At 40.9% G+C, this 23,346-nt stretch overlaps 1 protein-coding gene across 1 annotated transcript in view; it reads left to right on the top strand.

The window, feature by feature from the left end:
- Positions 1 to 22,665, top strand: part of si:ch211-243j20.2 (uridine-cytidine kinase-like 1) — a 23,609-nt gene extending 944 nt beyond the window's left edge. The window contains exons 2-15 of the mRNA XM_033991228.2: positions 2,617 to 2,855; positions 4,649 to 4,755; positions 5,570 to 5,740; positions 8,251 to 8,322; positions 12,261 to 12,450; positions 13,112 to 13,173; positions 14,017 to 14,033; positions 16,811 to 16,909; positions 17,608 to 17,701; positions 18,356 to 18,418; positions 20,024 to 20,146; positions 20,416 to 20,523; positions 20,930 to 21,086; positions 21,590 to 22,665. Of these exons, the coding sequence (XP_033847119.1) occupies positions 2,617 to 2,855; positions 4,649 to 4,755; positions 5,570 to 5,740; positions 8,251 to 8,322; positions 12,261 to 12,450; positions 13,112 to 13,173; positions 14,017 to 14,033; positions 16,811 to 16,909; positions 17,608 to 17,701; positions 18,356 to 18,418; positions 20,024 to 20,146; positions 20,416 to 20,523; positions 20,930 to 21,086; positions 21,590 to 21,666 (1,579 nt within the window). The 3' untranslated portion in view covers positions 21,667 to 22,665. The remainder of the gene's footprint in view (positions 1 to 2,616; positions 2,856 to 4,648; positions 4,756 to 5,569; positions 5,741 to 8,250; positions 8,323 to 12,260; positions 12,451 to 13,111; positions 13,174 to 14,016; positions 14,034 to 16,810; positions 16,910 to 17,607; positions 17,702 to 18,355; positions 18,419 to 20,023; positions 20,147 to 20,415; positions 20,524 to 20,929; positions 21,087 to 21,589) is intronic.
- The last annotated feature ends 681 nt before the right edge of the window (positions 22,666 to 23,346 follow it).

Genomic DNA, 23,346 nt, shown 5'->3' with positions numbered 1-23,346 from the left:
GGAGAAACTTGGACCAGTTTCTCCATGTCTGTTTTTCAGTGCAGAACACCTATAAATAAATAAAAAAATCTTTTCATTTTAGTTATTTTTTTTCCAAAATGTTACTTACTATGGCCTTATGAAAGTAAATGCCATATTAATTGCTTTTTCACAAGGAGGACTGAAAAAAAGCATTATACAAACAAAACCATGTCAAAAATCAGGATGTTTGTTTAGTCTCAATTTCATTAAATATGCTGAGATAAACTTAGTCATTTGAGCTTTTGTTGTAATGTGCGCTGCCCTTGTTGGTAAAGAGTTTATCTCAGCGTAGCATTAATACGATTTATATATATATGTGTACATATATGTATGAGTGCGTGTGTTTATATATGTATGTATATGTGTATATATATTTGATTTTATGTTTAGCAACATAAATAAATAGCCAAGTTATAGACTCAAAGTGCCCTGTGTTAGTGCCAGGTGATGAAGCCTTACTCATGTGACCCAAGCCCCGCTACAAGCTCACTATGCCCAGGAGAGAGGTGTGATTCCTGGGGAGGGTCGGTGAGCTCGCCCCCTCTCCCTCATCCACACCCACAGTAGCTCCAGTGTGAGAGACGTCACAGAGGAGGACCTGAGCTGTGGTCGTCTCTCTGTCTCTTCATAGGACATCAGGTTTCTGCAAAGTCTCTGAACACTGCAGTGAACACTGCAGCTGATTGGACGATTCTGTGGAGAACGTTTGAATTAAAATGCAGTAGTGAGAAAAGGGGCTGGAGATGAGCAAAAGGCATTTCTGATGGCCACATACACAAAGCATTTGTACTCTTATTTGTTCAGAATATAACATGATATTCAGCGCTGAATACAGTGCAAAAGAGTGGCTAGCTTGCGGCTCGCTCATGTGATGTGCAGCTGTCCATAGGGGATGCTGACCTCATGTGGCACTTTGTTGTGATGACGTTTATCTCAGATCGCTCTCAGTTTATTCAGCTCAAGTCATTCACCTCACACCCCTTCCCTGTCACGTCAGGTGTTCCTCAGGGTTCTGTCCTCGGTCCTCTGCTCTTTCTAATCTATCTTCTCCCCCTTGGTTCTATCTTTAGAAAACACCATATTCACTTTCACTGTTACGCGGATGACACCCAGCTCTACATTTCCAGTAAACCCAACTCCACACTTCCACCCTCCTCCCTGACAGACTGCCTCACAAAAATACAAACCTGGTTCACCTCAAATTTCCTCAAACTTAACGGCAATAAAACAGAACTCCTACTCGTCGGCACCAAATCCACCCTAAGCAAAATAAATCCTTTTTCCATATCCATTGATGGCTCCTCTATCTCCCCCTCCCCTCAGGTAAAGAGTCTGGGTGTCATCCTCGACAGCACACTTTCCTTCACCTCCCATATCAACAGCATCACCCGGTCCGCCTACTTCCACCTCAGAAACATCCACCGCCTCCGTCCCTCACTCACCCCACACACCACCGCCATCCTCATCCATAGCCTGGTCACTTCCCATATAGACTATTGCAATTCTCTTCTGTTTGGACTCCCACAGAAATCACTCCATAAACTCCAACTGGTCCAAAACTCAGCTGCCCGCATTATCACATACACACCCTCCCATCACCACATCACACCTGTCCTGCAACAGCTCCACTGGCTCCCCATCACGCACCGCATACACTACAAAATCATACTCCTCACATACAAAGCTCTCCACAACCTGGCCCCTCCATACCTGTCTGACCTCATTCACATCTCCACACCTGCCCGCTCCCTCCGCTCCTCCTCTTCCCTGCACCTCACTGTCCCTCCTGCCCGTCTTGTCACTATGGGGAGCAGAGCCTTCAGCTGCTCTGCTCCCCAGCTCTGGAACTCCCTCCCCCATGACCTCCGCAACACACACTCACTCTCACACTTCAAATCTAAACTCAAAACTCATCTGTTTAGAAAGGCCTTCTCGCCCTGACCACTCTGACCATAACTGCTCTGTCTTTTAATTTATATTTGCTTTAATCTATATTGGTTTTTAAATGTATTTTTAATAATTTTACATTGTTTCAATTTGTATTGTTTACGTATGTATGTACGGCGACCTTGAGAGCCTTGAAAGGCGCCTAACAAATAAAATGTATTATTATTATTATTATTATTATTATTATTATTATTATGGTGACGTGAGCTCCCATTGGGCATTGTTTTAGATTAATATTTTGATTTAAAATGTCCAAATTCTAACATAATCATCGACAGCTGTCATAGATTATAACTATAGCACAGACACAAGCACAATAGGTCTGCTTTAACTGCAGTTGGATGGAAATCACTATTTGAAGGGATGCAGTTCACTAATGTTTGAAGTACCATAATTTTCTCCACAAACAACAACCCTGTACTTTAGATCTGTACAAACATCTTCTGAAATGTGATTCTTAGTTATTTGCTTGTCAATTCAGATTTCAGTGTTTTTTTTCCTAAAATGCCATATTATTGAATTAGTTTGAAATTTCAGCATCATGATGACACTATTACCTTTGGCTTCACAAATGAACTACGGCTTGTTCTGGAGTAATATTACAGTAACAATACTCTTGTTAAACACATCTTTGTGTTTGTTTTGCAGCAGTAGCGGAGACGACTCTCTGGACGGCCTCTCCTCACCCCACTGCTCTTCAACCCCTTGCTGCCCTCTGACCCCTGCAACCCCTATGACCTCTCGCCTGTCGCCACGGAAACGCTCCACATCTCAGAGTAAGACGGAACCTCCGCTGCTGCGCACAAACAAACGCACCATCTACACTGCAGGCCGCCCACCCTGGTACAACGTGACTGGGACCAGCTTCAAGGAGGCTTTCGTCATTGGTCAGTCTAACTAGAATTCTGTATGTATTTAATTGTTTAATTTGAACAACCACAATTTCTTATTTAATTATGTCCTTATTAAAGCCACGGTATGAAACCTTTTTTTCCAATAAATAGACTAAGATAAAAGCATTTCATTTTCCTGAGTTTATTGCACTGAAAAGCATGTGTCCTTACTGTGAGCAGCCTTGTATCTCCACAAACCTGACTCTTATTTGGCCTGATGGAGGGTATTGCTTGTTTCCATGGATAATTTGTTCCTTAGGGTTTTGCCAGACATGGGCAAACTACGGCCCTTTGGGTTTATTAATCCGGCTTGCCGAATGAGACCAAATTATATTAAAATAGGTAAACCTTGTTCAGTTTACCTTTGTAGTTGGTCTATTGTTTTTGATCTATTGGCCCTTGATAAAACTCAATGTGAGATTTTCTGCTGTGTTTATTTAACTGAAATCAAATAAATTAATTATTAATTTAATTAATGCACTTGAAAAACACTTTGTAGAATGAGCCTTGCATATTCATGCTTTGCTACAAATCTTTAATGTAATATATACATATATATATTCTGGCCCTGCCCCTCTATCAAATTTAGAACCCATTGTGGCTTGTGTGTCAAAAGATTTGCCCACCCCTGGTTTATTCCATGAAGCAGAATATCAATCAATCTCCATGGAGAACGTTCCAATGTATGGTTTTAACTGTGTTTCCATGGAATCAGGCAGGTGACGTGCCACTTTCAGAAAGTTACATACTGTAATTTTAAAACAATATTGCAGTATTAATTTTTGAACATAGACAAGAGACCTTTTAACACAATAGTCAACTTTTCAACTGGCAGAGGATTGGCTGTAGATCTCCATCAAAACACTCAAGCTGGTTATTGTAATTTGCACAAGAAAATATGTTAATTTGATTTTATATATATATATATATATATATATATATATATATATATATATATATATATATATATATATATATATATACCTGCAAGCAAAAGTAGTTATTTAACAACTTTTGACAAAACTGATTCAAATGTATTATGTTACTCATGCCTTATATAAAAGTAACCATAGCACAGCTTTGTGTAAATAAATGAAAATTTAAAAATCTTTATAATGAGGCTCATGACATCAGCAGGTGTAACAGAGTGTACCTTGAATTTCCTTCCTTTTTCCTGTAAAAATGATTTCAGTGTTTTATTTGTGATCATTCCCTTTCCTCCGTGTCAGCATTCCTCACAACTGAGTGGAGACAGTTTTAGCTCCAGGTTCTGATTCTCCTCTGTCTGCAGAAAAATCCCTAAAAACACATTTATACTCTCCACATGCCTCTAACACGCCTTTAACATGCTTCATGTATGTGACTGAGGGATGGCTGCAGGCCACAAAAGACAGGGTCCAGACCAGGCCAAACTGCAGATGTAGAGACTTATTTAATCGATCTGTGCACTGCACTAACTGTGTCTTTGGTGTTTGCAGTTTGGAGTGAGCTAAAATCACTGAAGTGAACATTCTCGACATAGAGAAACAAGTAGATGTCTTTAGTTTGTCTTTAAGTATTGCACATGTAAGCTGCTGCAACCCAAAACATGCACAATAGGTCAACTCCTCCATCTAAAGCAGTCCTGACCAAGACTAGCTCAAGATCTGGAGATGGGTCCCACTGCTCCTGACAGGTTTAACCCAGAGACACTGAGTGATGAATCAAATGCAGAGGACACATTTCAGGGCCGATAAAGTGCAGCTTATCTTTAAAGCTTAAATATTTTCTATTTTGGTCTTCCTCAGGTTTGTGTGGAGGAAGTGCTTCTGGGAAAACCACTGTAGCTAACAAAATCATCGAAGCTCTGGATGTGCCCTGGGTCGTGCTACTGTCCATGGACTCTTTCTACAAGGTACAACTACTCCTGCCACTACGACTACTACTTATGACTACTGTTTCTTCGACATTAGGGATGCACCCATCCAGCTTTTTCAGTTCTGGCACAGATTGTGATGCTATAGCTTTAAGTATCTAATAACGACAGAACAGATTTTTATAAATACATATTTTAACATTAGTCAACTTTCTGTGCCAAGTACAACCAGTATATAGTCTTATTTCATCAATTCATCTGTCCAACCAGCATATCGGCTGAACCGATATTTGGAAGACGATATCCAATCCAGCAAAATTTTAAATATCTTGCTATTGTTACTGGACCTACCATCACTGCACAAACCTGCTACTACTGCATCTCCCCCTGGTGGTCCTATTTAAACCTGTCCCTTTATAATCCCTTGTTTACTGCAGTGTCTGTGTAAAGTCCATGCATCTGAGCACAGACCATGTTCCTATTGACCCTCTGCCCTTACATCTAAACTCATTTGTAAGTAATTATGCTTCTCCTCATTGTTATCGCTCCAATCAGCATTACCCTGGAGCCACTCACTCAACCATCGACCAGTCTCCCCACAGACTGTCAATATTTAACATCCTCTGCTCCTCTCCTCTGCATCCTTTGCTCCTCTGACCCTCTTCCTCCACAGCCTCTTCTCTACTGACCCTCTGCTCCTCTGACCCTCTTTTCTGCTTCCTCTGCCTCAACTAAAGCAGAACCAAACCAGGATTTAACCAGGACCAAATTGAGACTGAACCGGGACTTGAACCAGGAGTTAACAGGACTGAACCGGGACTGAACCTGGACTAAACCTTCTTTACATCTTCAGGTTTTGGACAAAGAGGAGCAGGAGTTGGCAGCTAAAAACGAGTATAACTTTGACCACCCCGATGCGTTTGACTTTGAGCTGCTGATCACAGTTCTGAGGAAACTGAAGAAGGGGAAGAGCATAAAAGTTCCAGTTTACGACTTTAACTCCCACTGCAGGCGCAAGGAATGGGTGAGTCCAGCTAACTCATTTTACTCTGCTTAAAATGTTAGCAGATACCACTGGAGTTTTTTATGTAATACACTAGATAACTCTTAGATAACAAAAAATATGGAGGGCATCTGTGTCAGATTCCCTCCCTATGTTAGATGCCCTCCCTGTGTCTCCAAGGAGTCTTATTCGGTGTACATTTGCTAACCCTGTAGTTTAGACCTCTACAAACATTCTCTGAAATACATAGGAGTCTTTGATTAGTTTAGCGGTTTAAATGTGAACTGAATCTGTTTTTAACAGCATTGAAAATATATTCACAATTTAAACCAGGGACTAAATTGGGATTAGACGAGAATTAAGCCTCGATTAAACTTGAAACTAAAGTAGGAACTAAACTAGAACTAAACCAGAGCACAAACTGGACTGGACCAAGACTAAATCTGGACACAATAAGCCTTGAACCAGATCTTGACTAGCACTAAACAAGGACTCTACTACAGTATACATTTGGACGAATATTAAACCAGGGACTTGACCAGGGGCTAGACCAGGGGCTAGACCAGGGGCTAGGCCAGACGCTAGGCCAGACGCTAGGCCAGACGCTAGGCCAGACGCTAGGCCAGACGCTAGGCCAGACGCTAGGCCAGGGGCTAGGCCAGGGGCTAGGCCAGGGGCTAGGCCAGGGGCTAGGCCAGGGGCTAGACCAGGGGCTAGACCAGGGGCTAGACCAGGGGCTAGACCAGGGGCTAGACCAGGACTAATAGAATGCTTCATCTTGTACAGGACATTTAGCATAGCTCTTGAAAATGTGTTAGCACTAATGCATTTAGATACAGAGGCTGCTAGCGTGCTAATCACTCTGATTTAGAGCAACCTAAATTAGCATTGTTGCATCATAGCTGGTGCCAGAATCAATCCCCCTTCTGTGCTGGCCAATTTCATGGCTCAATGGCACCACGGCATTCAGGGAATAGACTCGCCACACACCAGTCACTCAAAGCAGCCATGTGTGATTAAACCAGCAACCTCTGAGAGTACAGCGACTGAAAGATTTAAAGAAAAACTAGGAAAACAAAGAAATACGTTCTTTATGGACTGGACTCAAGCAGGGCTAAACCAGGCCTAAAAGAGGGTTTAACCCAGGGCTTAACCCAGAGCCTAGACCAGGGCCTAGACCAGGGCCTAGACCAGGGCCTAGACCAGGGCCTAGACCAGGGCCTAGACCAGGGCCTAGACCAGGGCCTAGACCAGGGCCTAGACCAGGGCATAGACCAGGGCATAGACCAGGGCATAGACCAGGGCATAGACCAGGCTTAAAAGAGGGCTAAACCAGGGCTCAGCCAGGACTAAACCAGGCTGAACCAGGGACTAAACCAGAGAATAAAGACTAGTGATGCGTCTACGGGTCATACAGGCCTACGGGTCATACAGGCCTACGGGTCATACAGGCCTACGGGTCATAGGGGTTATAGCGGTCATACGGGTCATACAGGTCATACAGGCCTATGGTGCAAAGACAAAGCTCCTCACTGGACAGAGCCTGCAGGTCAGGTAGGTTCCTTGCTCCTGCCTGATCCAGGCTGCTTTAGTCCCAGGCTTAACTAGGACTTGACGAGGGTCTAAACTTTAATCTATAATTCCTGTTTTATTTTCTCATCTCCTGTTTTTGCATCTTTAAATCATGTTTAAAGCTGAGCAGGTAAAACCTTTGGATCAATATTGGTTAATTTGTTTCTTTATCAGCTTCACGGGCAACCAACCTCACATCTCTTTTTCTCTCTGGCCGCCATCTTGTCTCCTCTGATTAATGAACAGATGAATGTCTTGGAACATGTGTTTTAGCGCAGACCATTGAATAAAAGCTGTTACATAAACAACTGACAAGGTCTGACATGGGGCTTTTCTATAGCGAAGATGGTGATCATGTGAAGGAAACAAAACACAACTCAAGGTCTGTTTGTCAGAAACAGAATCCTTTTATTGCCATCGTTTGTGAACACAGTTCACAAACTAGGAACTTACTTCGGTGATAAAGTGCAACATAAAACACACTGAATAAATACAAATAAGGGCATGCACAAAGTTAAAAAGATATGCTTAAAAAATCAAATAAAATACTTAAAGGTAGAAAATATATACAACAGCAGCATCAGAACAACAGTGCAAACATGACTTATTAAAGTGACCGGTGTTATAAAGTGTTATAAAGTATAAAGATGTTATAAAAATTGTGATGAGGAAACAACATTAGAACAGAGATCAGAGAATAGTGTAATATGGGCCCTTTGAAATTATGTTTTGCAAATAATTAATAATTGTCAACTATTTTAGTAAGTCTTTCTATTCCTCTTGTTTGTGTCCAAAAGAAACAAGCCATTATACTAGGATATAAATATGTACTTCATGAAATGACATGGATATGAAAAAGTTGAAAATCCAGAGGAGCACTTCTGAATTACAACCTGCAGATGTCATCGGGTGGAACTTCATCTTTTGAGCGTAATATCATTTTTTTTCTCTGTCTTTAGAAAACAGTGTACGGGGCCAATGTGGTGATCTTTGAGGGTATTCTGGCATTTGCAAATAAAGAACTACTGAAGGTGAGAAATGCCTCCTCTGTACCATATGTAACTGTCCCTCCTCTGTCCCTTCTCTGTACCATACACCTCAGTCCCTCTTCTGTAATATATATTCAGTGTCCCTCTTCTCTACCATATAGCCACAGTCCCTCCTCTGAACCATACAGCTACTATCGCTCCTCAAAAGCTGACACCACAATAGTTGAATTGGTGTTTCATCATTTGACTTGTTTACGGTAAAAATAAATCAACAACAGGAAACAAAGACTAAAAAGGTGCGCTATCACTGTCACTTAAAGAAGAAACGACCCTAAACTCAGCAGAAACCAGGAGAGATCGATTTCACAGAGCGAGAGGAGCGTGAGGAGGGAGGATACGGGACTTACGGTAAACGGACATGATTTAAACCAATGGAAACGTGTAATTCAGAGACACAACGAGGTGCAGGTTGTATATCTGAGAGAGGAGGTAAAAATGCAGCGTCAACAGAACCCACCAGAGCGAGCATAGAGGTCACAGGAGCTCAGATCTGGAGACTTAAACATATATCGTAGTAGCAATTTTTTTGCATATTGGCTATCTGACATAAATCTCCAGCAGAAGCTGTAGGGAAATTTTACCCATCCTTTAGTGTACCTGGGTCAGCCTGTCAGGACCAGTGGGACCCATCTCTAGATCTTGAGCTAGTCTTGGTCAAGACAACCTTAGCTTAAGGACTTTACCTGTTCATGTTTTGGGTTGATGAGGGAAACCCACACAGAAAGTCGAACTCACAACCTTCTTGCTGTGAGGCGAGAGCACTAGCCACTGTGTCACTATTTACAAGCTGCCTCAAGAATATATGCGTAAAGCTTTATTTAAAGAGGGAGTATTTTACTTCTGTATTACTACAGAAAACTAGCACAACACAATCGGTGTGCCTCCACACGAGATGTTGAAGGATGGGTCATATGTGGAAGACAAATTTCCCTACGGCTTCTGCTGGAGATTTAAGGCAGAAACTACTGCACATCACTTTGTCAAGTTGCTGTGTACAGTTTTGTACATGTTTTTGTATATTTATGGAGAATTGTCATGTGGAGGATGGGTGACACAGGCTTGTGGGCGGAGCCTTGTACAGAATCTTACAGCTAACTCTTAGGAGGGTTTGAATAGGGCACAGGAGAGAATGCTAAAATATGGCTAACATCTAAAACCTCTTCAGGCATGTTTTTGATGAGGGAACGTTACAACATGGTAGAAAGCTAAAACATTTTTTTTAAAATCACTTAATACCCCGTCTTTAAGGTAGTTAGTGCAAATGTTTAAATAAGTTTGCCAACTGCTTAAATAAACTCAGTGGGAAACCCACCCAGACACAGGCAGAACATGCAAATCCCACACACAAATGACTTGTCCCGAGCAGGAACAGAACCCCAGACATCCCTGTTATGGCCTCTGACCTCCATATGAACATAACAGTATTTTGTGTGTGAAAGGCTCTGCCATAAATCAGCTTTTGTCCTCGATTCAGTCCAATCAATTTTAATTAAGATTCTCCATAGATCTGCTTCGTGCAAAGGTTTGACAAATGTACCGCTCAGGATCACAGTATTATTCTGTCATTTACACTGCATCCTCCTCAACTCCCCCCAACCCCCCCCCCCCCCCCCTTTATTCCTTTCTTTTGCAATATTCCTTTTATTCCTTTCTTTTGCACCTCCTTTCTACATAGATCTGCTCCGTACAAAGATTTGAGAGATGTGCCGCTCAGAATCACAGCATTATTGTGTCATTTACTGGCGTAAATCCTCCTCAACTTGACCTCCATCTTTCTGTCTCCCCCCTCTCCTCTCCTTCCCTCTTCTCTGACTCTCTATTTTCCCCTCTCTCTTATCTCTGTCTGCCTCTCTACTTCTATCCTCCCCCCTTCCCTCTCTCTCTCCCCATCTCTTTTTCTCTACCCCCCTCTCGTCCCCTTCTTCAGTCCTTCTCTTCTGTTGGTCACTCTCTTTTGTCCCACAGGAGTCGTTGCTGTGTTTAATGAATCACTGGTGACAGTGTGAATAAAAGCAGGTCTGTGGGGAGAGCCTCTTCTTATCAATGACACACAGCTTTACTACAGAAGACACACAATTACATTCAGTAGCTTTATGTGAAAACAGTGGAAGCGCAATATTGACAAAAAATCTATTTCTTCAGTTTTTATGGATTCTGCCAAAGTATCTTTGTTGAGGTTCAAGTTTTGCACAAAAAGTGAAGTAAAATTTTTAAACATATTATACTAGTACACATTTTTTCTTTTTTTCCCCCCCTTTTTGACATTTTTTTCTTTTTTCTTATTATTTACAGTGTACTTGATATTTAATATCTTAAAGCTACCATCTGCAAGTTATATATTTTTTTACCAGTAGATGGCAGATGGGAAAATGACCTCATGAGATTTTTGAGATATGTTTTACATTTGGCTTGGACAAAAAGATGGTTAAAGTGAATATGACTGGTTGTAATGATTCTCTAATTCCTGCTTTATTTTGTGGGATACTACCTGTTTTAAATATGGCATGGTGGCTGAGTTGTTAGCACTGAACAACGAGGTTCGAGGTTTGACCCCCCGGTGCGTTCTGTGTGGAGTTGTCCTTGTGTCTGGGTGGGTTTCCTCCGGGCACTCAGGTTTCCCCCATCAATCCAAAACATGCACAATAGGTCATATCCATAGACTGTTTATGTAAATGGACATAGTGAACCTGCTATGTTCCAAATAGGAAGTGATCATGGGTGTGCTTCTTGCTCCATCAACTCTGGCTCCAATTCACTTCACCCCTCTCTGTAACTGCTGCAGTGAGCCTTGTCATTTTTGTCTTAAAATGTTCATATTAACCGCTACATGATCCTGGATTTTAATTTTTCTGTTGTGTCTCTAACTGAAGATATGAACGTTAATAATAGACAAATCAGTTGCTTTCTTTTCCCGAGGTTCCTCCCGCTATCGTTAGCAACAGGTTTGATTGACAATGTTGCTAAACACCCACTCCCTGCTAAACCAGCAGTGTGCAGTGGGAAGGGGCGTTACTTTCAAAAGCCTGGCTTCTGATTGGCTCTTTGGTTGCTTTAATACTCACGGTTGTATTTCCAAATATAGAACTCTGCTCCAGTCTATGGTTGAATCCTCCAGCTGAGGTCGTCGAAACCAAGACTAGCTCAAGATCTGGAGATGGGGCCCCAAGTGCTGCACTGTGGTGGTCACAGCTCCTGATGACGTCACACCAGGGAGAGTAGTATCCTAAAGTTCAGCAGAATTTACAAAAACACATTTTTCTGATAACCTGAACAATGACTCAATGATTTGAACACCATAAAGGTGTTTTCTTATATTTTTATTTGTCAAATAATAATTTCTGTGTACAGTAGAGGAGTTTTGGCCTGTTGTACAGCGTGGTTGCTAGGTAACAGTTGGAAATCCCCCGTGTGATGTCATAATTTTTAACAATTTTTAGTAAAATTTTAAATATAATGATCTTAACTGTGTTTTTGTGAAAATGAATAGTCTAATCATAGGCACTTTAATATAAAATAAATCATGTCAAAATCTCGGGGTTGCCTCGTCACAGATCTGACCTGTAACCTCCATGTAGACAACATGAGTTTAATTAAGATTGGGCCATAACATATCGCTGATGATCTATCGTGATCTATATGGGGACTGTATGTAATGAGTAATATAATAATTAATAATTAATATATAATTTTCCTCTCAGTTGTGAGGGGAGGCAGATGGAGACCGTGACCTCGAGTAAACACTGACTCTGAAGGAGTGGAAACACAACTTCAATAATTCAAAATTTCCTTTCATATTGTGATTTAAAAAATAAATAAATAAATAAACATAATTCCGTATTATGGAGCATTTCAAGAGAACAGAAAAGTTTTACTATGCACATGTTTTATTGCAAAAATTGTCCCCCCTCCTGTCCCTGCAGCTGTTGGACATGAAGGTGTTTGTGGACACGGACTCAGACATCCGACTGGTACGGAGGCTGAAAAGAGACATTTCTCAGCGTGGCAGAAACATCAGTGGGATCATTAAACAGTACAACACGTTTGTGAAACCAGCGTTTGAGCAGTACATCGAGCCCACCGTACAGCTGGCAGACATCGTGGTGCCCAGAGGTGAGTGCTATTCTTGTGGCTTTGGAGCTCCCTCTGCTGTCAGCAACGCGAATGAACAAAGACAATGTGAAAACCCTTTAAAAACCTCTTTAACCTGGTGTATGCTATGCTAATAGAGCCATGTGTTTGTGTGAAAAAATGTTATCACAGCATGAGTCCCTATTGTGCTAAATGATAGTCAGAAAATGCCTTCATTGTGCATAAACTGTCCCTACATTTTGCATGGAGTTTTACAGTCATAAGCTAGCTAGCATTAGCCAACAGTCTTTCAGTTAGTCACGCTCACCTTTTTGTTGAAAATAAAACTCTGAACAGAACCATGAACACTTGTATTGATCACAGGCTCCTGAAAATGTGTTGTTTAAATTAATTTTGTATTTTTTCTTGAGTTTTCAGACGATCTTATGTGTTCATTGTGTTTCCATTTTGACTGCTGAACATTCAGTTCTGTTCAACTCAAAGCTACTTCTTGTACTTTTTCCACAAGCTGCCACTTAACTGATGTAAAACTATACAAAATATTTACCACTAGTGCTATCCCACCAAACCAAGGCTTTAGAAAAATATATGAATCAGTCAAATGCACTTTAACTCACCTCCATTAACGGTTATCTTGTTGCCTGCATTTCTTGTCTGTTCCTAAATACTGTGAGGTTTTCAGGTGGAGAGAACTTTGTAGCATTGGATCTGATCGTTCAGCACGTCCACAGTCAACTTGAAAAGGTGACCTTTTAAAATATGCGGTGACTGTTATGCATTTAATAACAAAAATAATGCCTTTTTTCACTTGAGATGTAAAGGATACCACAAAATCACATTATCAAAAATTTGTCACAATATACTGATTCACAGCTCCACTGTCTAAAATAAATGCATTGTCTTTTGTTACAGTAGCAAAAAAAACAACTACATTTACCATGATCCTTTGCTCCGTTTGTAGAATCATGAATACATTATTAAACACTTATGACAGTAATGATACCACTAAGGAATAGACTTGATGCTCAATATCGATTCCGATACCACAGATAATAAAAAAACCCCACTTTCTTTAGAAAACAAAATGTGATTTTCAACGTAAAATGTTCGTACTTTGTTTTCTATTCCAATGTGTCTTATATTTATGTAATCCCTCAGGGTCCATGGGTGTATACTAGTCTGTTTCTGATACTTATTCTGAACATTATTATAAACATATTCAGGAAAGGTTCATTTCTGTCCTGTGAATGTGACTTTGTAGTATCGATACCTGCTCAAATAAGTATCTAGTTACAATACTAGTTTTAATATTGATTAGTTTCTCATTTACTTTTGACAATCCTAATACTTACACAATCATTATGGAATCACTATTGGCGGACTAAATCCATATCTGATCGTCCCTTAATCATTACTTCCTATTTTTGAGCTTGTGTTTTGTTCTTTTGTCATTCATGTACATCCTTATAGTGCTGCTTATGTTTATTTTGTGATGATTTGATTGGCTGATTCTGACATGCTTGTCGCTGTTGTCCTGCTCTGATTGGCTGATGGTTGTGACACCGCCCTCCTCCTGTTTGTGCTCAGCGAGAGATCACTGTCAGGTATTTTATTTTGAATTTTTCCCCCCATGCTTTTACAGTGTCTTTTTTACCTCCTGAGCAGGATCTAGGCTCAAATCTGGTTCACTGCTCTTGAGGTTTAACCCAGAGACACCGAAGGTGTCAGTGATTACTTTTATTCAGTTAATACAATACTTACCTTCTGTTCAGAATGATTTGTGTCTCATAACCTGAAACCTCAAAACCTGATGTTGGGTCTATCATTTCTTTACCTACTATTTAATTTTGACAGTATAAAATAATCATGATTTACATTTTAAGCCAAATCTTTATGATTCGATCTAGCAGCCTTAAACTGAAGGACAGCTCAGATTAGACCCATAGACTGTTTATATAAATGGACATAGCGAACCTGTTATCCCCTGTGTTCCAAACAGGAAGTGATCATGACAAATTTGATTGGCAGCGTTGCTAAGCACCTGCACCCTGCTAATCCAGCAGTGTGGGCGGGAAGGGGGCGTTACCTTCAACAACCTCGCTCCAGATTGCTCCTGGGTTGCTATGATACTCGCGGTCGGAATTCCAAGTATGGAACTCTGCTACACATGGTCGCTATAACTGCTAGCCTCGATGAGCTTCATTTGACTGGAGCAGAATGAAGTGGGTGACGTCACACTCACTCAGTCCACTTCTTTACACAGACTATGATTAGAACACATTACAATAGCTATAGCGACTGTAGCGACTAATGAGTTCCTTTGTCTCACATGCATCACTGAAATAAACAGATCTGATTGGACAATCATGTTTGGCCGGGCTTGAAATACAGCGGACGGCGTGGGAAGCAGACTGAGATAACTATACAGAGCGCTATCAGACTGGATTTTCCAGGCAAGGTTCCAGTAGGATTCTGTGACGTGCTGAATGCAATGTAAAACAAAGTCTCAAAGCAATGGGCATGCAGCCATCACAGCAGTAACACAACCGAACATGGACACAGAGCAGGAATAATGCAGGGATGGATGTTGTATTTATAAAGTAAAACCCGAAACAAAAGCAGTCGAGATCAATACAAATTTGGGCTCACCAACCAGCCTCCTCCTCCTTGTCCCTGTACCAGGTGAGTGTGCACACACTCCTTTCCACAAAGAACCCCGCCCATGTGACCCCTCCCCCCACGGCTCTCCTCCGCCATGGATGGGTTTCCTATAATAGCCTTAACTTTATTTTAAGATTTGGTAAAGTCTTAAAATAAACTTTTTTCCCCCAAATGCACAGCTCAATTTTTCATTGGTTCATTATTGATTGACCCTGTCATTGTCCAGTTTGGCACTTTTTTTCGTTTAACTCTTTTAAAGGTCCTACATTTTACCAAATGGACTCTTGTGAGATTTAAGCCATGTTATACTGTTGTTTCCTCATCAAAAATATACCTGAAATGGTGTTTTGTTTCATTCATAAAGCAACCCTTTATTATTAGTCTGTCTACATCTCCAAAGCTCAAAATGCTCTGTTCCACCTTGTGATGTCATGAACTGGTAGTTTTCTGTTTGAGAGAAGAACTCTAAATATGCAGGGTTTGTGTTAAACGTGTGAATGAAACACAACTCTGTGATGGAAAAAACATCATTCTAACATAGATGATGGCATAATATGGGCCCTTTAAACGAGTGTATTGTGTGTTCTGTTGCTCTAGCTGCACGTACTGCTCAGCTTAAATGTGTTCATGTCAAAGTTCAACAATTTTACACAGATTATTCTTAGACAAAAACAATCGTATTTGAGCAGAATCATCAAAATTTTATTTTACTGAGGTCAGACTTTACTCAGCTCTGCTCTGTTTTCTTATTAACAATTTAAATAAATCATTTTCAGACTTTTAAGTATTTTAAGTATTTATCAGTGAAACGGTCCCAAGAGTCAATTTGAGATTTACAGTTACTACAGCAACGTAAGCACTTCCGCCAAAATATCTGCTCTGATGACCTCTGTCTAAATCTCTAATTCTTCTCTCTCCTTTCTGACTTCCTGTGTGCCCAGATGAAGCAGCGCTGGGACATGTGAGACTCTTAAATCACTAATGCACTCTAAATCAAGTTTTTAGTGTTAGCTTTGTTTGTGCAATCCTTGTGTAAAGGTCCTAGATTCTTATTTTAGCCATGGCACTATTAAAAAACACTACAATTTTAACATGCTCTAACAACTTTGGAGTAAACCTTGTTTTCATTAGGGATGCACCTATCTAGCTGTTTCTGTTTCGATACCGATGTCAATACTTTGGCTTTAAGAATCTGCCGATACCTGATATCAACTAATATTAGGGCAGAGACTGAAAACTATTTATTTACTTTAAACACAAACAATAAGGTAAAAAATATCCAAATGTGTTTAGTGACTACAGAACAGCTTTGTAAAAATACAAGTTTAATTTTATGACATGTTTTGAACCGATATCCTAGAATCTGACTCACCAAAATAAAAAGCCAATATCCAATATCATATCGGTGCATCCCTAGATTTCATCCATGAACATGATTTTAAACTATACAACATAAAATGGTAAGGAGTGAAACAGTAGTGCAGAAGACAGGACTTTGAGCTGTTTGGCAGTGACTGTTCCATCTAATCTAGAGACGGGCCACATTTGGATCAGATGTCAGTGAAGGCTGCAGCTGTTGGTTATGTTTGAGCTTAAGTGAAGTGAAACTCAATGTACATAGTTTGGTTAGTATATCTTTCGTAACTCTCCTCCCTACCCCCCCCCCCCCCCCCCCCCCCCCCCCTCTCTTCCCCTCGCTCTTCCTTTCGCTCTTCCTCAGATCTGCGTTGGCTTCAGCTCACCAGGGGCAGCCGTTGCCTTTGACCCTCAGTGTTCTGAATAGCACTCCCCAAGTCCTGGGAATGCACACTATTATCAGGTCAGAGCCAGGACTAGACCACGAGAACTAGACCGGGAGGACTGGACCTGGAGGACGGGACCAGGAGGACTGGACCTGGAGGACTGGACCTGGAGGACTGGACCTGGAGGACTGGACCTGGAGGACGGGACCAGGAGGACTGGACCTGGAGGGCGGGACCAGGAAGACTGGATCTGGAGGGCGGGACCAGAACTGAACTAAGGACTCGACCAGGAACTCAACCAGGACTAGAGTGGGATAGGACTAAATCATTACTGGACCAGGAACTCAACCAGGACTAGAGTAGGATAGGACTAAATCATTACTGGACCAGGAACTCAACCAGGACTAGACTGGGACAGGACGAGGACAAAACCAGGATGAATGTTTTTGTTAACTTTTTAACACTGCTAAAATACCTTTAAAGCTTCATTTTATTTGTTAATTCAATGTCCTAATTTATCGCCATAAATATTATTGCTATATTTCACTAAAGTTGCGACCCCTCAAAAATTGTTTTGCTTATAGAAAGTAAACTGATTTATATAAAGTACTTTGAGTATTCACTGTTTAAATTATACAAATATACATATTTCATAAACCACCTGTGCAGGTAGTGGTTTCAAAAATAAATCGACTTTTGTTTCTTTAAAAACACTGTTGTATTTTCTCTGTTCATGTTTTTTGACCTAAGCTAGTGTTTTGTTTTTTTGTTTCAGGAACCGAGAAACGAGTCGTGACGAGTTCATTTTCTACTCCAAAAGACTCATGAGACTCCTGATAGAACATGCACTATCCTTCCTCCCACTCAAGGTTTGGACTGGGACAAGACCGGGACCATGCCGGGGACTAAGACAGGGACAAACCAAGACTGAACCAGAACTAAACCTTGGGACTAAACCGGGGACCTGGGTCCTGCTGTCTTAAACATCATCAACACTTAAAGGGCCCATATTATGTCATTTCCTGATCTGTTCTAACGCTGTTTCCTCATCACAAACAGACCTGGCATTGTGTTTTGTTTCATTCACACATATTTAACACACAAACCCTGCAGATTTAGGCTAGAGTTCTTCTCACAAACAGAAAACTGTTCCACCTTGTGATGTCATGTGGTAATACTGTGTTTTTAAACTCCATACACCTTCACTAGAATCATTTGGATGATTTCACCTCTGGAATTGTCGATCTCTACTGAACTAAAGGTAAAAGGCGTTGTTAATTTGAAAACTACCACTTCATGACATCACGAGGTGAAACAGAGCATTTTGAGCTTTGGAGATGTAGACAGACTAATAATAAAGTGTGAATGAAACCAAACACAACGCCAGGTGTGTTTTTGAGGAGGTACATTATATCATGACTCAAAGCTCATAAGAGTCAGTTTTGTGTAATATAGGAGCTTTAACCTTGAAATCTGACCATTTTAAACTTTGAATTAAAATTTTGTTTTAATTTTCTTCACAGTCGGTTTCTGTGGAGACTCCGCAGGGAGGAGTCTACGAAGGAAAGAGACTCGGAGGGAAGAGGGTCAGTCAAACTAACATTAAATATAAGGGCTTAAAGCAGTGGTTCTTAACCTTGTTGGAGGTACTGAACCCCACCAGTTTCATATGCACATTCACCTTCTTTATTGAAAAATAAAATATGATTTTTTTTTTTCAAATTCAAGACATATGTATGTTTTACTGGTGCACAAAATGAATCATGCATTAACATCACTGTGTTCAAAGAAAAAAAACAATACAATGCATGAACTCACAACAAATTACATATGTACCTTTCCACAAAGACATCACCTGTTTAATACTGTCACACTGAAATTATAAAATTTTTTGACCTTATGTATTATAATAATGAACTTGTATTTATTTGTATTTATGCTATTTATTATTTTTAACATTTTAACACACACCGTAACTCCGCAACCAATTGTGCTCTCATGTAAATTCAAACAGCATGTCAAAGCAGAGGCATGGGGCTCTTTAAATACGTTACTGTCATTACGGTAATGTGCTTCCGTGGTCCCTCGAAGATGACCAATCAGAGTGCAATTGTCGCCGGGATCCTCCCAGTCAACGCTGAGGCATCACTCTAGCCGTGTCTCATGCTGTGTCTCAATTCACCAAAGAACGGCGCATTTAGGTCAGGCGGGAACTTCGATAGGCACATCAAAGGGTGCATTTGTCAAATTTGGACACGGCCAGCTTCTGGAGACACTCGCAGTCCGCAAATCATATGAGTCGGGTGCGTGTCTTGACCTCCACCGAACCCCTGAGACTGACTCACCGAACCCCTAGGGTTCGATTGAACCCAGGTTAAGAACCACTGGCTTAAAGGGAGTAATCTTGGGTTAGCATGGGCAGAAGAGAAGACTGATTGAAATGAAAAACTCACTTTAAATGGATGCTGATTACAAACACTGTATAATGCTCTCTGCAAATATATTTTTGAAAGCTGCTAATCCTCCTTGTTTAGTTTAGACCTCTGCAGAAATGTTCTGCAATGCAAAGGATTCTTCACATTTCAGTCTTCTCTCAAATGTGAAAGGATGAATGGATGGATCGTTTTAATGGAATAGTTTAAAATGTTCAAATCAAATATCGTTTTTCCTGAGAACATTTGTAATGCGGATTTATTTTTAATCACAAAAACATTGGACATGATATCCTTTGACTTCTGTTATAATTTGGTGTTTTGGTTCAAGACGATTATCCAAACAGAAAGCACAGTGAGCCTCAAATGAGTCTCTTATCCAAACCGGAAATCCAGTTGTTTTAAACCTAAAATGCCTCTCTCTGATGTGAAAGGTCACTACCTAAACCCCAGCACCTGCAGACAATAATGACTCAGTGCTAGTGCAGCCTCTGCAGCTCAGGGAGTGAATTCTGGAGGTTCTTTTACATGAGGCCTGTCCATAAACTGAGCATGAGACACTTGTGTCTCTGTCTCCAGGTTAAAGCTCTGGACACAGGTTCAGGTTATAATTGTATTCCTTTTTTTTTTTTTTTTTTAAAGACCAGGCTACACACAGGTCATTTTAAACATTAAATTTCAAATCTAAATGTGTGAAGTTTGATCTTTACCTCACTTTCTGATCTCCTCTCTGTTGTTTTTATGGTTGTACTGTTTCAGATCACAGGTGTGTCGATCCTGAGGGCAGGTGAAACCATGGAGCAGGCTCTGAGGGCTGTGTGCAAAGACATTAGACTGGGCAAGATCCTGATCCAGACCAACCATGACACAGGGGAGCCAGAGGTGGGACCTGGGACCTGGGACCTGGGACCTGGGACCTGGGACCTGGGACCTGGGACCTGGGACCTGGGACCTGGGACCTGGGACCTGGGACCTGGGACCTGGGACCTGGGACCTGGGACCTGGGACCTGGGACCTGGGACCTGGGACCTGGGACCTGGGACCTGGGACCTGGGACCTGGGACCTGGGACCTGGGACCTGGGACCTGGGACCTGGGACCTGGGACCTGGGACCTGGGACCGACTGATGAAACTATGTTTGTCTCTTACAGCTGCATTACCTGCGCCTACCCCGAGACATCTCTGAAGACTATGTGATCCTGATGGACAGCACTGTGTCCACTGGAGCCGCTGCACTTATGGCCATACGAGTCCTACTGGTACTACTACTTTATACACTTTATATATGGAGTTCAACAGTGGTACCAGAAGTACATTTTCCATAAATCTTTCCCAAAGACTTTTCAAACATTGCAAATATGAAGAGTTTAAATGTACGTGCTTACGTGTTAACTAATATCCACAAGACAGTTGTTTAAAGTCCAAAAAGCACATTTAAAATTCAATATTCAGCTAAATGTTTTAATAATTTGGACATTTATTAAGTTTCAGAAACAAATTTTAAGTAATTGGTCATCAGTTCCTATGTCGCTGATCAAGCCCTGAGGCCCTGGGGGTGGAGGGTCACTGTTGAGTTCATTCACCATGTGGCAGTCCTGCTGGAAGCAACTGGCCACAGCATAGATAAAATGTATTGTAATCTTAACACTAAGCCCATTTGTGCAGGACCATGACGTGCCTGAGGAGCAGATCTTCCTCCTCTCTCTCCTCATGGCTGAGATGGGTGTTCACTCTGTGGCCTATGCATTCCCCCGAGTGCGCATCATCAGCACGGCCGTGGACAAAGAAGTGAATGAGAGCTTCCACATCGTCCCCGGCATCGGTCAGAATCTTGGGGGTTTTCTCTGCAGTTAATGGCAAAAAGTCATGGGGATATTTTAAAGACTTATCGTGGAACCTTCCCACTTATTATTTTACGTCACTGAAACACTGGTACATGCTGTACAAAACATGCTCCTGAAAAAGCTCCTGCATCTTCTCACGCTCTACATCTAATTACACATAGCTAAACTTATTTCCACAGTATAGCATTAAATTGACCTATATCTCCATGGAGACAAGTCACAGGTCAGATCTGTGGAGAGGCGACCTGGTCATAATAATAATACATGATTTTCAAGTGAATTTTGAGCAATAGAAAACACCTGTAATTGAATAATATAATAAAGATAGATTTAATGCCTTACTGTGTAACATTCCAGGCAAAGCAATAGCACCTCCATGGAGACGAGCAGGTGTCAAACCCACTCAGAAAAGTTACATAGTGGACCTTTATGTTGAGGCTTCCTGTTCAGCTTTTGGTTAAACTTATTTATTTCTCTTCAGGTAATTTTGGCGACCGATACTTTGGCACAGACGCTCCGTCAGATTTCTGTGAGAGCGACGAAGGCATGGACTTCTGAATCTGATCATCAAGAAGAACATTTTGAATGTCCCCTGCAGTCGACCATTTTGCCCACAGAGCTGAGGGAAGACTGACTAGTTTGCCTTTAAACTTAAAACTTGAACGTTATTCCACTGCTTGAAAAGACAAGCTACTGAAAACAACACTGAGTGTGAGCCTCAAAGTGCATCTGACAGACAGACTTCATCTGACAGGACAGATTTGACTTACCTGTTGGACAAGTTATGAAAGTACTTCGATAACTATTACCTAGAAACTATAATGTTAACAAAGGCCTGTCTAAATGACAAAATAGTTATTATTAGACAGATAAAAATAAATGATGACACCTTTATTTAGTTAAATCAAGATTTAAACTGTAACATGCTTCCTTTTTCATAAACTGACGCTGGATTTTGGATGGAGTTTTTCATGTTGAGGCAGAGAGATTCTGTTTTACAACTCAGCGCTACTTCCTGTTTTGTTTTTTTCTACTTTTTTTTCCTCAACTTTTTCTTACAAACTGGCACTTACCTGATGTAAAACTTAAAAAATATATATAAAAAATATTGACCAGAGGTACTATCCCACCAAACCAAGTCAGAATTTGATTTATCATATGCACTTTGAAGAAATCACATCAGTATTTATAGACTTATGTTTTTGAAATGTGCAGAGCACAGCTGGGGTGCCTGATTCAAACCATGAAAGGAGGAAGTTGTTATTGAAAGGAGCTGTACTACATTTATTTAAATATTAAATTAAAATTCATCTTGGGTCAAAATGAGACCACTATCTGCTGTCAGCATCTAATTATAAAGCATTCCTACCAGGAAGCAAGGCTGCTGCACTGTTAGCATGGTAGTAGTTGTTGACTTTACAGTGATGGCACAACTCCACTGTTGTCGCTTTAAAGTTGTGAAAATCACTTACAAAAATACTTATTAATTAGTTACAGTGAGCTAATGTAGTTCCAAAGTGCTGCTTTTACAATATACTATCAGGTGCCCCAGCTTTAAGGGAGACTTTATTATAATAATAATAATAATAATGGCTTACACTTGTAATGCGCTTTACAGGCTTGTCAAAGCCTCTCAAAGCACTACACTATAGTCATTATTCATTCATTTCCACACTTGGTGATGGTAAGCTACTACTGTAGCCACAGCTGCCCTGGGGCAGACTGACGGAAGCGGGGCTGCCAATCTGCACCATCGGCCCCTCCGACCACCACATATCATTCACTTTCATACTAGGCAGTGTGGGTGAAGTGTCTTGCCTAAGGACACAACGACATAACTTTATACCCTCTATGACAATCTGACCTCTGCATTTGACCCATCCTTCAGTGTCTCTGGGTTAAACCTGTCAGGAGCAGTGGATCAGTCTTCTGTGCATGTTTTGTCCCATGTGATCTGAGAATCTAATCCACAGCCATTATGCTGTTAAAATGCAGCTACAGAGACAACCATCTTGTTACAAAACACACACAATTAAGTGTTTTGTAACAAGATGCACATAAAGTCAGAGCAGTGCAGAGTAATCAAAATATGTACTTCAATATTGTATCACTCAAGTAAGACAAAAAAGTTTTTATGGAAACTACTACTCGAGAAAGAGTAACTGTCAGGACGTCACATCTGATTTATAATTTGAAGTGAATGTGACAAAACAAAAAACTTGACTTAATCTGGTATTT

Source organism: Periophthalmus magnuspinnatus, chromosome 24 (assembly GCF_009829125.3).
Source record: "Periophthalmus magnuspinnatus isolate fPerMag1 chromosome 24, fPerMag1.2.pri, whole genome shotgun sequence".
Lineage (NCBI taxonomy): Eukaryota > Metazoa > Chordata > Actinopteri > Gobiiformes > Gobiidae > Periophthalmus > Periophthalmus magnuspinnatus.
Note: the sequence above shows the minus strand (reverse complement) of the source record. Positions and strands in the feature narration are given on the sequence as shown.